Source organism: Hoplias malabaricus, chromosome X2 (assembly GCF_029633855.1).
Source record: "Hoplias malabaricus isolate fHopMal1 chromosome X2, fHopMal1.hap1, whole genome shotgun sequence".
Lineage (NCBI taxonomy): Eukaryota > Metazoa > Chordata > Actinopteri > Characiformes > Erythrinidae > Hoplias > Hoplias malabaricus.
The window spans coordinates 24296319-24311791 of NC_089819.1; the positions used below are offsets into that span (position 1 = coordinate 24296319).

Consider the following 15473-nt stretch of genomic DNA (forward strand, 5'->3'; position numbering starts at 1 on the left):
GTACAGCGGAAACTGTGTTGAAAGACTGACTGAGTTAACGGAGCTAAACAAACACAATGGGCTTCAGAGTGAGCGGATCCCTCAAGGCATTAGTGATAAATAACATGTTTCAAGGCTTTCATTTTGCATGATCTGAATATTAAAGCAGAAGTTCAGGCTGAAGAGAGCTTTTCTCTAAACGTTATCATTAAAGTTTCTTTTCTACTTCAGCTCTATTTTATTAAACAAAAAATTGAAAGGTGTTTCTTTTTCACAGTGAAGACTGTAAAAGCAAGTTAGTGCTTATGTGAATACTTGTACAAAACAAACCCAATTCAAATACAATAAGACAAGACTTTTGTTATGAAGAGTGATGGAGTGCAGAAATCTATTACTTCCTTTCCCCTTTACTTATTTTCTGTGCCACATTTTGTGCTAAATTTGTTCTCCGTGGTCAGCTTAGAAAGCATATTCACTTAAGATATGTTCTGTTTTCTCTATTCAGGTATTTCCGATTCAAACCTTACCCACCCCTGCTTCTAAACTTCACTTCATATGCAGAATATATTCTGTGTCCTGGTATAGACGAATACTTCACACTACATGCTCATTATAAAATTAATTAATTCATTCATTCATTGTCTGTAACCATTATCCAGTTCAGGGTCGCAGTGGGTTCGGAGCCTAGCCGGAATCACTGGGAGCAAGGAGGGAACACACCCTGCAGGGGGCGCCAGTCCTTCACAGGGAGAACACACCACACTCTTTCACAGACCGTCACCCGGAGGAAACCCACGCAGACACAGAGAGAACACATCACACTCCTCACAGACAGTCACCCGGAGGAAACCCACGCAGACACAGAGAGAACACATCACACTCCTCACAGACAGTCACCCGGAGGAAACCCACGCAGACACAGAGAGAACACATCACACTCCTCACAGACAGTCACCCGGAGGAAACCCACGCAGACACAGGGAGAACACACCACACTCCTCACAGACAGTCACCCGGAGGAAACCCACGCAGACACAAAGAGAACACACCACACTCCTCACAGACAGTCACCCGGAGGAAACCCACACAGACACAGGGAGAACACACCACACTCCTCACAGATCGTCACCCGGAGGAAACCCACGCAGACACAGAGAGAACACACCACACTCCTCATTGAATTTCAATCTATAGTTTGATCAGAGGAGGATGGGTCCCCTTTGTGAGTCTTGGTTCCTCACAAGGTTCTTCCTCCAGCCTCGAGGGAGTTTTTCCTTGCCACTGTCGCCTTCGGCTTGCTTGCATTGGGCTTTGATTTAAATGTTCTGTTTTGAAACTGTGAAGCTGCTTTGTGAAAACGTCAGTTGTAAAAGGCGCTATACAAATAAATTTGATTTGATTTGAATTGACCTCATTGACTATATGCTTTCTAAGCTGACTACTTTGTATAAGTTCACCCAGAGGAAACCCATGCAGACACAGAGAGAACACACCACACTCCTCACAGACAGTCACCCGGAGAAAACCCACGCAGACACATGGAGAACACACCACACTCCTCACAGACAGTCACCCGGAGAGTGGCTCAAACCCACAAACCCAGGTCCCTGGAGCTATGTGACTGAGACACTAACCTGCTGTGCCACCGTGCCACTCATATTATTCATAATAATATTATTATAATAATACAATATAATAATAATAATAATAATAATAATAATAATAATAATAATAATAATAATAATAAGAGTACTTTTATTTATAAAACACTTATAAATAACTAATTTCCACATTTAGAGAGCATCTTAGTTCAAGGACATATTGAACCCATTTTCTGAGTAGATGACAAAGCACTTTTGTAAGTCCCTCCGAATTTCTGAATCTGCTGAACGTCGTAAATATAAATGTAATAAGAGAAAGAGTTTTAGGTATTTCTCAGAAGCTATCAGCAGGTTTGGTCTCAGAAATCTAGTGAGAACAGACGTCATTATATGAATCTATTCAGTTTTGAAGAGGTTGAGTATTTCTTGAAATACAATACAGACTCTCGTTCAAACGAGCAAAGCACTCCAGAACGTATTCTAGGTAAGGTTCTTTTTTCTGTAGTGACTTGTGATATCTTGTATAGGACACATATAAATGTCACTGGGATGTCTTACCTACAAGCTTCGAATGCATCTGCCCTTTTCTACCTAATCCCTCTCCTGCAGGTGTAGCAGACTGTTGATCACCATTGTTTTAACAGGTTCCTGCAAAGAACATCGACTCGAAACCTGCTCATAATAGAAACTGAAGCACCTGCCCACTGCTTTCTATTATAAGTTAATTTCGCTTCAGCTGCTTTTCTGCTTTGAGCAACTGACTGTATGACCAGGGGTATTTTGTCCATTACGGGTGCTGAGTTGCCACTCTACAGGTACACCAAGAGCAGCAGAACTGAAAAACATTATCATTTTCTACTCAATTCATCATTTTGTCTCATAAACACTATGAAAAATTCATGAAGTGAAATGGGAAACTCTGGTTCAGCTTCACAACAGCTAAAGTTCACCATGCCCCGAGCCAATCGTGAGTGAGAGGGTTATAAAGCCCCTCAACATTGTACTATGGAGCAATAAAACAGTGTCCTCTGGATTAATGGAGCTCTACGCTGTATCAATTAGTATTTGGGATTCAAAACTAGGCCTATGTAAGAGCTGAATTAAACCTGACATTGGCTCAGAACACATTTGGAAAAGATCTCCTTAATATCTCTGTAGTTTCTCTGTGATATCTCTGTAGTTTCACTGTGATATCTCTGTAGTTTCTCTGTGATATCTCTGTAGTTTCTCTGTGATATCTCTTTAGTTTCACTGTGATATCTCTGTAGTTTCTCTGTGATATCTCTTTAGTTTCACTGTGATATCTCTGTAGTTTCACTGTGATATCTCTTTAGTTTCACTGTGATATCTCTGTAGTTTCACTGTGATATCTCTGTAGTTTCTCTGTGATATCTCTGTAGCTCTTATCCTTACATCCTCCTTAATATCTCTGTAGTTTCTCTGTGATATCTCTGTAGTTTCACTGTGATATCTCTGTAGTTTCTCTGTGATATCGCTTTAGTTTCACTGTGATATCTCTGTAGTTTCACTGTGATATCTCTGTAGTTTCACTGTGATATCTCTGTAGTTTCTCTGTGATATCTCTGTAGCTCTCATCCTTACATCCTCCTTAATATCTCTGTAGTTTCTCTGTGATATCTCTGTAGTTTCACTGTGATATCTCTGTAGTTTCTCTGTGATATCTCAGTAGTTTCACTGTGATATCTCTGTAGCTCTTATCCTTACATCCTCCTTAATATCTCTGTAGTTTCTCTGTGATATCTCTGTAGTTTCTCTGTGATATCTCTGTAGTTTCACTGTGATATCTCTGTAGCTCTTATCCTTACATCCTCCTTAATATCTCTATAGTTTCTCTGTGATATCTCTGTAGCTCTTATCCTTACATCCTCCTTAATATCTCTGTAGTTTCTCTGTGATATCTCTGTAGTTTCTCTGTGATATCTCTGTAGCTCTTATCCTTACATCCTCCTTAATATCTCTGTAGTTTCTCTGTGATATCTCTGTAGTTTCACTGTGATATCTCTTTAGTTTCACTGTGATATCTCTGTAGTTTCTCTGTGATATCCCTGTAGTTTCTCTATGATATCTCTGTAGCTCTTATCCTTACATCCTCCTTAATATCTCTGTAGTTTCACTGTGATATCTCTGTAGTTTCTCTGTGATATCTCTTTAGTTTCACTGTGATATCTCTGTAGTTTCTCTGTGATATCTCTGTCATTTCTCTGTGATATCTCTGTAGTTTCTCTGTGATATCTCTGTAGTTTCACTGTGATATATATGTAGTTTCACTGTGATATCTCTGTAGTTTCTCTATGATATCTCTGTAGTTTCTCTATGATATCTCTGTAGTTTCTCTATGATATCTCTGTAGCTCTTATCCTTACATCCTCCTTAATATCTCTGTAGTTTCTCTGTGATATCTCTGTAGTTTCTCTGTGATATCTCTGTAGTTTCACTGTGATATCTCTGTAGTTTCTCTGTGACATCTCTGTAGTTTCTCTGTGATATCTCTGTAGTTTCTCTATGATACCTCTGTAGCTCTTATCCTTACATCCTCCTTAATATCTCTGTAGTTTCTCTGTGATATCTCTGTAGTTTCACTGTGATATCTCTGTAGTTTCTCTATGATATCTCTGTAGCTCTTATCCTTACATCCTCCTTAATATCTCTGTAGTTTCTCTGTGATATCTCTGTAGTTTCTCTGTGATATCTCTGTAGTTTCACTGTGATATCTCTGTAGTTTCTCTGTGATATCTCTGTAGTTTCTCTATGATACCTCTGTAGCTCTTATCCTTACATCCTCCTTAATATCTCTGTAGTTTCTCTGTGATATCTCTGTAGTTTCTCTGTGATATCTCTGTAGTTTCTCTATGATACCTCTGTAGCTCTTATCCTTACATCCTCCTTAATATCTCTGTAGTTTCTCTGTGATATCTTTAGTTTCACTGTGATATCTCTGTAGTTTCTCTGTGATATCTCTGTAGCTCTTATCCTTACATCCTCCTTAATACCTCTGTAGTTTCACTGTGATATCTCTGTAGTTTCTCTATGATATCTCTGTAGCTCTTATCCTTACATCCTCCTTAACATCTCTGCAGTTCCTCCTTAAGATTTGTGCAGTTCCTCCTTAATATCTGTGTAGTCTCATTTAGACAACACAGGTCTCATGCCTGTGTCCCCTTGAGACTGAGTGGAGATTTCAGTAAAGTTTCAGCGCTGAGATCATAGCACTCTTGTTTATCTGCAGCTGAACTCCACTGTTTCTCACCAGCGCTCAGAACCGGCTCAGTTTTGATACTGGAAATTACTTTAATCTTTTTTTATTATTATTCAGACGTTTCCTTTTTATCTGATGCTTTCTCATGAGGAATTTCAGGAGAATCAGCCGTCAACAAGCTATGACTTATGAGGGAGACAATTTTCCGGAGGGAGTGACTGGAGTACGGCTTTAAGCTGGATTAAAAGAGTCCAGGAGGAGTGAAAGAGAGACCACACACCTGAGCGATACTGCATGATGGCCGTATAAGTCCCTCACGGCTGCCAGGTCAGCCTCCAGCTGGGGGTGTTTGTGAAGCTCGCCGTCATAATTCACCTGTCAGAGACAAACAAGACAGACACACACACACACACACAAACGTCAGGGGCAGACACTAAGCCACAGCAGCAGTGCATTTACTCAGCATTGGCCAAAACACTCATTGTCCAAAGGAGAATATGTCTCCAGCTCTGACAAAGTTAGTCAATAAATAGTTCTGTAGATAACTCATTCCCGTTTTACCTGCCGTCTCCAGGATGTATTTTAACATTCGCTGAGATGATGAAAAAGGCAAAGGTTTTTTTAGTTTAGATTTTTTGAGGAGTTTTGAGGAGAAAGGAACAAAGAACATGCTCAAAAATCTCCCCCGAGACATGAATAATCTCTGTGTTAGTTCAAAGCTACTCAGAGAATGCCTCAAACGGCAAGCTGTTATATTTGTACTCGCAGACACTGCACATCTAACAGTGCCTTAAAATCAGGGTGTCATAACGGTCTATTGTCAATAAAAACCACAATAACAGTAATGAGACAGCTTCGACAGTTCAGCTTTGAAAGTTAATCCATGAAAAACAGCTGGAACATGACTCAAAAAAAGGCGTTTCCACAAATAAAAATAGAGAGAATTACAAAAGAGTGCTTATTATTTTTATTCCTGTTATTTCCTTTCCAGTGTCCAGTTCAATTTAAGGTACGATCAAAAGCTGATTCTCTGCAGCAGCTTGAATAAAAATGTAAAGTAGGCACTGTATATGAATTTCAAAAGGCCTGAGAATACAAAACTAGGTTTACCCCTGATGAATACTAAACACTGTCTCAAATAATAGCCCCAAAACCACAGCAGTTATTGTACTTTTTGAAAAACGAGGATTTATCTCTTCTGTGAATTCTCACAAAGAGCCGTGAGAAAAGAAGGGGCTTCAAGTGATTAGACCATTAAAATTCACCCTCTCCAGTCATGACTGCCTATTTTCACTCAGCAGAAATGTTATTTTTATTTGCAAAACCTGGTCAATTCACATGTACTTTAAAACATTCATTCATTCAGGGTCGCGGTGGGTCTAGAGCCTAAGTGGAATCATTGGGCGCAAGGCAGGAACACACCCTGCAGGGGGCGCCAGTCCTTCACAGGGTGACACACACACACACTCACACCTACAGTCACATTTAAAATGCCAATCCACCTACCAACGTGTGTTTTTGGACTGTGGGAGGAAACAGGAGCACCCGGAGGAAACCCACACAGACACAGAAAGAACACACCACACTCCTTATAGAGAGTCACTCAGAGGAAACCCATGCAGACACAGGGAGAACATGCCACACTCCTCACAGACAGTCATCCGGAGGAAACCCACGCAGACACAGGGAGAACACACCACACTCCTCACAGACAGTCACCCGGAGGAAACCCACTCAGACACAGAAAGAACACACCACACTCATCACAGACAGTCACCCGGAGGAAACCCACACAGACACAGGGAGAACACACCACACTCCTCACAGACAGTCACCCGGAGGAAACCCACACAGAGAGAGGGAGAACACACCACACTCCTCACAGACAGTCACCCGGAGGAAACCCATGCAGACACAGGGAGAACACACCACACTCCTCACAGACAGTCACCCGGAGGAAACCCACACAAACACAGGGAGAACACACCACACTCCTCACAGACAGTCACCCGGAGGAAACCCATGCAGACACAGGGAGAACACACCACACTCCTCATAGACAGTCACCCGGAGGAAACCCACGCAGACACAGGGAGAACACACCACACTCCTCACCGACAGTCACCCGGAGGAAACCCACACAGACACAGGGAGAACACACCACACTCTTCACAGACAGAATATATATTAATGTAATGATCGAGTTGATCCAGTCAGAATACAGATCATTTACATATATCAGACTTAAAGGCACAGTAACAAAAACAGGTTAATTATTCATTCATTCATTAATTGTCTGTAACCCTTATCCAGTTCAGGGTCGCGGTGGGTCCGGAGCCTACCCGGAAACATTGGACGTGAGGCTGAAACACACCCTGGAGGCAGGTCTTTCTGTGCACAGAGACAATATTGAACAGCTGACTGCATAAGCTTCAGAAATACTATAAAAGAATTTGGGACGTTGGGAATTAACTGTGAAAAATCCTGAATTATATCTTTAAACCTTGTCAGATTGCATGAAAACAGATCTATTTTAGCAGTTTAAAATAGCAGCTTAATTTTCAAATCACAAGAGCTGCAATTTGTATCACAGGATACAGAATAAAGGTGTAGATTTATTTAATTTAACCTGATAACACACTGAGATTACAACCATGACTAACAGGCCTTCTGGCATCATAAACAAACTCTCAGTGCTCGTGAAGATGTCAGTCTAAAAACAGGTCTGGATCTAGATTTACAGAAAGAAAAAACAAAACAAATTCAAAGTCACAATACTGCTTAGAAAAACCACAGTTAGACATTTCTCCCAAAAAGCGTGATCAAAACAGACCTTTATGCCATAACTACTTTGTTCGCTTTTCCCCATCTGTCACTATCCTTTTCCAGTACCGGCCTTTTATTCGATTAGATAGCTACAGCTCATTCACAACAGTGCCGCCAGAATATTAACCAAGATAATCAGACCTATGCACACCACTCCACAACCCAGGTCCTTACACTGGCTCAGAATAGACTTCAAAACACTACTATACAAATAAATAAAGGGTCTAGGTCATTATTATGTCACCTACATGTTGAAAAACACAGCCCTAGTCGCCATCTCCGGTCAATATGACCTGTTAAGAGTTCCTGGAAAAAGAACTGAACGCAGTGAGGCAGGTTTTAGCTGCTACATTGTGGTCAGCCAGAATAAACACACAGAAGCAGATAGATATGCAGACTGTAGCCATTTTTAAAAGCACATGTCTGTTCTCATTTCACACACACTCAGCCACTGCACCCAGCAGCACCTTACTATACTTTTCACCCTTACTTTATACTTCAGTTTATTATATTAATATTTATTCATTATTAGTTCAATGCTCATTAATCAAGGTTTTATGCAAATTTCACTGAATCGTTTTTATATTGTGTCCTTCCTGTGTCTACATGCATTCCTCCAGGTGCTCTCTTCTCTGCCCACAGTCCAAACAAACATGTTGAGAGGTGGATTAGAAGTGTGAAACTGTCCACAGTTGTCTTGGGGATGAGTGACTATGTGTGTGTGTGACTGTGTGAATGTGTAAAATTGTTCTCAGGGCCCTGAACTGGATGAAGCAGTTACAGAAAGTGAGAAACTGAGTTTTTATTCTACGTTCTTCTGAATTTTACTTTTATCTAACTTCTGTTTTACTACTGTCACAAAAATAATCTGTAAAGCAATTTGAGCTGCCTTTGTGTATGAAAAGTGCTCTATAAATAAACTCACCTTGCCTTTAAGTTAATAATCTGGCCCTGTTTAGTACTTTAATATGTATTTGAGTTACTAATCACTGAGCTTAGCTCTTTAGCTACACTTTAGCTTCTGAACTACGTCTGTCTTCATCACAGACAAACCTCTCTGCGGTTATCAAATGAAGTCATCATCAGATGCCATCACAGGATGAAAACAGCCCAGATTCATACCTACCTGATAAAAGAGAACAGGTTCTTTAGACACTTGAGGTCAAAATGAGCAAAAAGATAGTACCTGTCTTTGTTGTTTATCAGCTTGGTCTTACACTGGATGTATGATAGAAATCTAACCATTCGTTGCATCTAAAATGTCCAATGAAAAAGGAAGAGAAACATTTTTCTTTAAAATGAAACTGATTCATAAAAGAAGCCCTACTCTTAGGAATAAAAGATAACTGACATATATTCAGATTCATATTTTAAACATTTATGGGACTTCTAACATCCCTACAAGACCTGGCAGCTCAGACCGCTCCATCACACAATCAGTACTTAACCCTCAGGAGTCCATCTTGTGACTGATTTCAGAGGAGATGCGTGAATTGCTGCCAAACTTGAAGCTGTCAAGATGCCCTTTCTAAAAAATTACACAGACCATACAATAAAATACGAAAAAAACAAGTAAAAAATCAAACAAAGAAGCTGCCGGTGTACGCAATAGACTGGCCAACCCCGAGCCCACCTGAATGTGAATGGGGAATGGAATATAAAGTGCCCTCCATAATGTATGGGACAAAATCACATTTTCAAACCCAAGCTGTCACGCCCTTGTTCTGTCTTGTCTGTTGTCCCTGCCATGTGCTCACTGTTTGTTATTGTTCATGTCTCCGCCCTAGTCCTGCCTTTGTTCCCTCGTCTCTCTTCCTTGTGTTGGACATTCCACGTTTGCCTGTCTGTCTTGTCGGTTCTTTGATTCGGTACATGTTTGCCTGTCTGTCTTGTCGGGTCTATGATTCAGTCCATGTTTGCCTGTCTGTCTTGTCGGGTCTATGATTCGGTCCATGTTTGCCTGTCTGTCTTGTCGGTTCTTAGATTCGGTCCACGTTTGCTTGTCTGTCTTGTCGGTTCTATGATTCGGTCCATGTTTGCCTGTCTGTATTGTCGGGTCTTTGATTCGGTCCATGTTTGCCTGTCTGTCTTGTCGGGTCTATGATTCGGTCCATATTTGCCTGTCTGTCTTGTCGGGTCTTTGATTCGGTCCACGTTTGCCTGTCTGTCTTGTCGGGTCTTTGATTCGGTCCACGTTTGCCTGTCTGTCTTGTCGGGTCTTTGATTCGGTCCACGTTTGCCTGTCTGTCTTGTCGGGTCTTTGATTCGGTCCACGTTTGCCTGTCTGTCTTGTCGGGTCTTTGATTCGGTCCACGTTTGCCTGTCTGTCTTGTCGGGTCTTTGATTCGGTCCATGTTTGCCTGTCTGTCTTGTCGGGTCTTTGATTCGGTCCATGTTTGCCTGTCTGTCTTGTCGGGTCTTTGATTCGGTCCATGTTTGCCTGTCTGTCTTGTCGGGTCTTTGATTCGGTCCATGTTTGCCTGTCTGTCTTGTTGGGTCTTTGATTCGGTCCATGTTTGCCTGTCTGTCTTGTCGGGTCTTTGATTCGGTCCACGTTTGCCTGTCTGTCTTGTCGGTTCTTAGATTCGGTCCACGTTTGCTTGTCTGTCTTGTCGGTTCTATGATTCGGTCCATGTTTGCCTGTCTGTATTGTCGGGTCTTTGATTCGGTCCATGTTTGCCTGTCTGTCTTGTCGGGTCTATGATTCGGTCCATATTTGCCTGTCTGTCTTGTCGGGTCTTTGATTCGGTCCACGTTTGCCTGTCTGTCTTGTCGGGTCTTTGATTCGGTCCACGTTTGCCTGTCTGTCTTGTCGGGTCTTTGATTCGGTCCACGTTTGCCTGTCTGTCTTGTCGGGTCTTTGATTCGGTCCACGTTTGCCTGTCTGTCTTGTCGGGTCTTTGATTCGGTCCACGTTTGCCTGTCTGTCTTGTCGGGTCTTTGATTCGGTCCATGTTTGCCTGTCTGTCTTGTCGGGTCTTTGATTCGGTCCACGTTTGCCTGTCTGTCTTGTCGGGTCTTTGATTCGGTCCATGTTTGCCTGTCTGTCTTGTCGGGTCTTTGATTCGGTCCATGTTTGCCTGTCTGTCTTGTCGGGTCTTTGATTCGGTCCATGTTTGCCTGTCTGTCTTGTCGGGTCTTTGATTCGGTCCATGTTTGCCTGTCTGTCTTGTTGGGTCTTTGATTCGGTCCATGTTTGCCTGTCTATCTTGTCAGGTCTTTGATTCAGTCCATGTTTGTCTGTCTGTCTTGTCTGTTCTTTGATTCGGTCCAATCGGTCCACAATGCCCCTGATTTCAAAGGCATCTTAATGTTTGTGACATCTGGCTTCACAAGAGTTTATGATTACTCCATTGCTTCATTAGGGCAGGCGTGAGGTACCTAGGCTTGGTTAGAAGTTTTTAAACACTTTTGAAACCTGTAGTTGCCATTGTTCAACATGAGGACAAGATCGTGCCACTGAAAGTCAATGAAACAATTATGAGGCTCAATAAACAAGATTAAAACTTTCAGAGTCATCAGTCAAACCTTGGGATTACCAAAATCAACTGTGAGGGATACTATTAAGAGGAGAGAAAGCACTGGTGAGCTCATTAATCACTAAGGGACTAACACGGCCAAACATCTCCACTGCTGAGGACAGAAGAATCTTTAATATGGTAAAGAAAAGTCCTCGGTTTTCTGTCCAACAGATCAGACACAGGCTTCAGGAGGTGGGTGTCTATTTGTCTGGTGTGGTGCCCTGAAATGAGGAGGACGGTGTAAAAAAAGTACTTATTTCAAGATGGTGAAATACCTTAAAATGACTAAAATTTTTTAGAATGACTAATAACCTTAGATTACTTGTACTTTAATCAAACCTGACTGGTTTGATTATAAACTGGAAACTGTGGAGTACAGGGCATGTGAAGCTAAATGTGTGTATGTCACAAATATCATGGAGGACGCTATAGGGAACAAACACTAAGAACCTAATATTCTCTGTATTCTGAAAGATTTTCTCTCTCTCAAATTTTCTGGGTGAGATCAAGTTAAAGACAAGAGACTTCTTGTTTAAGAAGGGCACTAACATTTGTGAGAGCAATGTGGGAGTGTCCTTAACAGAATAACACATATGGGCCGAACTCATTCATCCATCCATCCATTCATTCATTCATCCAATTTCTGTTAGCACTACATTTTAATCAAGGTCATGGAGGGTCAAAAACTGTGGACATTAATTACATGATCACCCAGTAACTCACACCTGTGGACAATTTCACCCAGTCACACTGTTCCTCACACACTCACACCTGTGGAAAGTGTCACACACTCACCCAGTCACTCACACACTCACACCTGTGGATAGTTTCACCCAGTAACTCTCACATTCACAACTGTGGACAATTTCACCCAGTCACACTGTTCCTCACACACTCACCCAGTCACTCACACACTCACACCTGTGGACAGTTTCACACACTCACCCAGTCACTCACACATTCACACCTGTGGACAGTTTCACACACTCACCCAGTCACTCACACTTGTGTACAGTTTCACACACTCACACAGTCAGTCACACACTCACACTTGTGTGCAGTTTCACACACTCACACAGTCAGTCACACACTCACACCTGTGGACAGTTTCACACACTCACCCAGTCACTCACACACTCACACCTGTGGACAGTTTCACACACTGACCCAGTCACTCACACACCTGTGGACAGTTTCACACACTCACCCAGTCACTCACACACCTGTGGACAGTTTCACACACTCACCCAGTCACTCACACACCTGTGGACAGTTTCACACACTCACCCAGTCACTCACACACTCACACCTGTGGACAGTTTCACACACTCACCCAGTCACTCACACCTGTGGACAGTTTCACACACTCACCCAGTCACACACACACTCACACCTGTGGACAGTTTCACACACTCACCCAGTCACTCACACACCTGTGGACAGTTTCACACACTCACCCAGTCATTCACACACTCACACCTGTGGACAGTTTCACACACTCACCCAGTCATTCACACACTCACACCTGTGGACAGTTTCACACATTCACCCAGTCACTCACACACTCACCCCTGGGAACAGTTTCACACACTCACCCAGTCATTCACACACTCACACCTGTTGACAGTTTCACACACTCACCCAGTCATTCACACACTCACACAGTCAGTCACACACTCACACCTGTGGATAGTTTCACACACAGTCACCTAGTCACTCACACACTCACACCTGTGGACAGTTTCACACACTCACACAGTCACTCACACACACACACACACACCTACCAACGTGTTTTTCAAAACTGTAACGAAGAACCTGGAGCATCCAGAGGGACTGATCACTGGACCTCCAGGTCAACTCTGTCGTTAGACTCTTATAAAATAAAGAAAGCCTTGCCAGGTGTCTGTCCTGCAATAAAGACACTTTTTTTTTTTAAAGTCCAGCAACTGCTGAGCAGAGTGATCCAAGCCAGAGTGGGGGCTGTAGCGTGCTGTTTTTTCTGAAGCTGACTGACTTGGTGGAGATGGTGTAAATAATAGAGCTGAGGTATTTGGTGAAGATGTCCCAACACACCCTGAGGGACTGGCACTGATTCTTTGTTTACCCACACAAACATGGTTCGCATCTCCTAAAGTATACATGATGAGTTGACGTCCATGTCTCACCCTAAAGCACCTTCTCCTCACCACCCCCCGAGGCCCTGGAGCGAGGCCTGTAGATGACGCAGCTTCAGTGATTGAACACCCTCGGAAGCCCAGAGGATGTCAGAGCTATAAATGAAGCCACATTACTGTGAGTGAGTGCCAGTGTGCATTCACAGCCTCTGAGGGCATTAGGGCACGCATCTCCATCCAAACGACAGTCTGCTAATAAGTCACAAAAGCCCACCGCATGTCCGGCCCACTAGGGGCAAATCCAGTTCACTCTTTGCAGCTTTACCATAATGGATCTTCTCCAATGAGCCGGCGCATGAGTCATTTAGGAGGGAGTCGCTTAGCAGACATTCATTCATATGACTGAAACCTCCTCTCACCTCGCCTGATGAATGGGCCAATAGACTTATCGAGAAATAGTAAGCCACAAGTTCTTTTATACCAGCCGTTTAGTGCATCAGGGAAATCTAGCATGAAATTCAAAGTGTCCTTGGCTAAGGAAAGCATTCTGAAATTCATTCTCCCTTTCACTTTGTTAAGTTCCTGCATAAATACGCACTCTCGTATGGGCTAAAGTTCACAATTTTTAAAGTCATACCACAGGTTACAAGGACGACTAACCTATCATTAGTCTTCGTTCACCTGACTCTCACTCACCCTCTCAGTCAAGAGCTACCAGGTTCATTGGATTTGTCTCTAATGGTTCATCCTTGACCTTTAAGAAGAAAACAGTCTAGGTGCTGGAAAATCTCATTTCCAGACATATTTCCAATTAGACTCTAAATATCCCAGTGAAGTTCATCTGCACTTGCCTGACCACCATAGTAGAACTCTTCAGAGTCATTATCTCCCTCCGAGTCCTCCTCTATGGCATAATGGCACTGCAAGATATGAATAAAAAGTCATTTTATTTCGAGGACATTTGTCTGCACTTGTATTATTCACCAGACAATTTATTAAGGCATGTGAAATTCATGTGAATGGAAATAAAAAAAGGACTCCAATCTGCTGCATCTCTCTTACCGGGTTTTTGTCGATCTGAAGCTTCGACTTGATGGAAAGACAGCTGGTGGCGTCATTATTGATCCTTATCTCTGTAGAAAATGAGAAACCGATGATGATAATCTCAACACAATGAGGCGGTGATCTAATTTAGGCTGGAATATTCTCTGGCACATATCTGACATATCCGTCAGCCCGTCACAGGCAATTGCGGCATTAAACATAATTGAAGAAATTCCACAGGCTTGGAGCGCTGCGGCTGATGAATGCGTGCATCGGCATGATGTGGATAACATATTAGACTTGCATTTGTAATGGGCCGTATTGCGACGGCTAAATGTCTAGAAATATGTAAAAACTAGGGCTATCATAGTTAAGGCGTGTTAACCAGATACATTATTAACACTGGGTACTTTTCCACATTCGACCCTTTGAACAGTCCAGTCCAGGATCACTGGGTTCACTGCTTCTGCTGTATCTGAAAATAATGGAACCTGTGATTGTAGCCCTCTTGCCCAAACACATCTTTTAACCTGCATTTAGAGAAGCAGGCTTGGACCAGGTGGTCACTGGTTTGATCCCTTTGACTTGACCCATTGAACATAGGGGCAATGAAAGAATATCACTGTCTCATCCCACAACATCCACAGCTGAGCTGCCTTGATCAAAGCACCTAACCCACAACTGCTCCCCAGCTGCTGAGATGACTACCCGCTGCTCTGGGTGTGTGAGGGTATACTGCCCCTAGTGTGTGTGTGTCTTTGTATGTGTTCGCTGCCACAGATGGGTTAAATGAAGAGGCAAAATTTAAACCAGTTATAAACCAATTCCTTCAGTAATTGCAGCTGAGAACAAAGGACAGCACTCACAGTATGGAGAAGTATGGACAAGTTAATGAGCAGCTAACTAACAAATCCTCCAGGTTCCCTCAAAAGTTCCCTACTGTAATAAGAGCTTTGGAGGATTGTAAGTACATTCTCTGGAGTGATGGCACATTTGAGACATGTTAAAGCATAATATTTACATGGCTGTAAGCCAAAGTAATCTAATCAGTGTAATATCAGTGTAAAGCCTTCCAAAATGAAAAGCTGTTACTGCAGCAAATGGGGACAAACTCCCTATTAATGTAAGAAACATAACTAATAGCATGTCATACCACCATGAGCACAAA

General features: G+C 42.5%; 1 protein-coding gene across 2 annotated transcripts in view; it reads right to left on the reverse strand.

Annotated features, from left to right (window-relative positions):
* Nucleotides 1–15473, reverse strand: part of LOC136676494 (protein mono-ADP-ribosyltransferase PARP8-like) — a 74213-nt gene that overhangs the window by 29636 nt on the left and 29104 nt on the right. For both annotated transcript variants that reach the window (XM_066653568.1, XM_066653567.1), the window contains exons 5-7: nucleotides 14324–14394; nucleotides 14113–14181; nucleotides 5078–5172 (exon numbers count right to left, since the gene is read on the reverse strand). In XM_066653568.1, the coding sequence (XP_066509665.1) occupies nucleotides 5078–5172; nucleotides 14113–14181; nucleotides 14324–14394 (235 nt within the window). The remainder of the gene's footprint in view (nucleotides 1–5077; nucleotides 5173–14112; nucleotides 14182–14323; nucleotides 14395–15473) is intronic.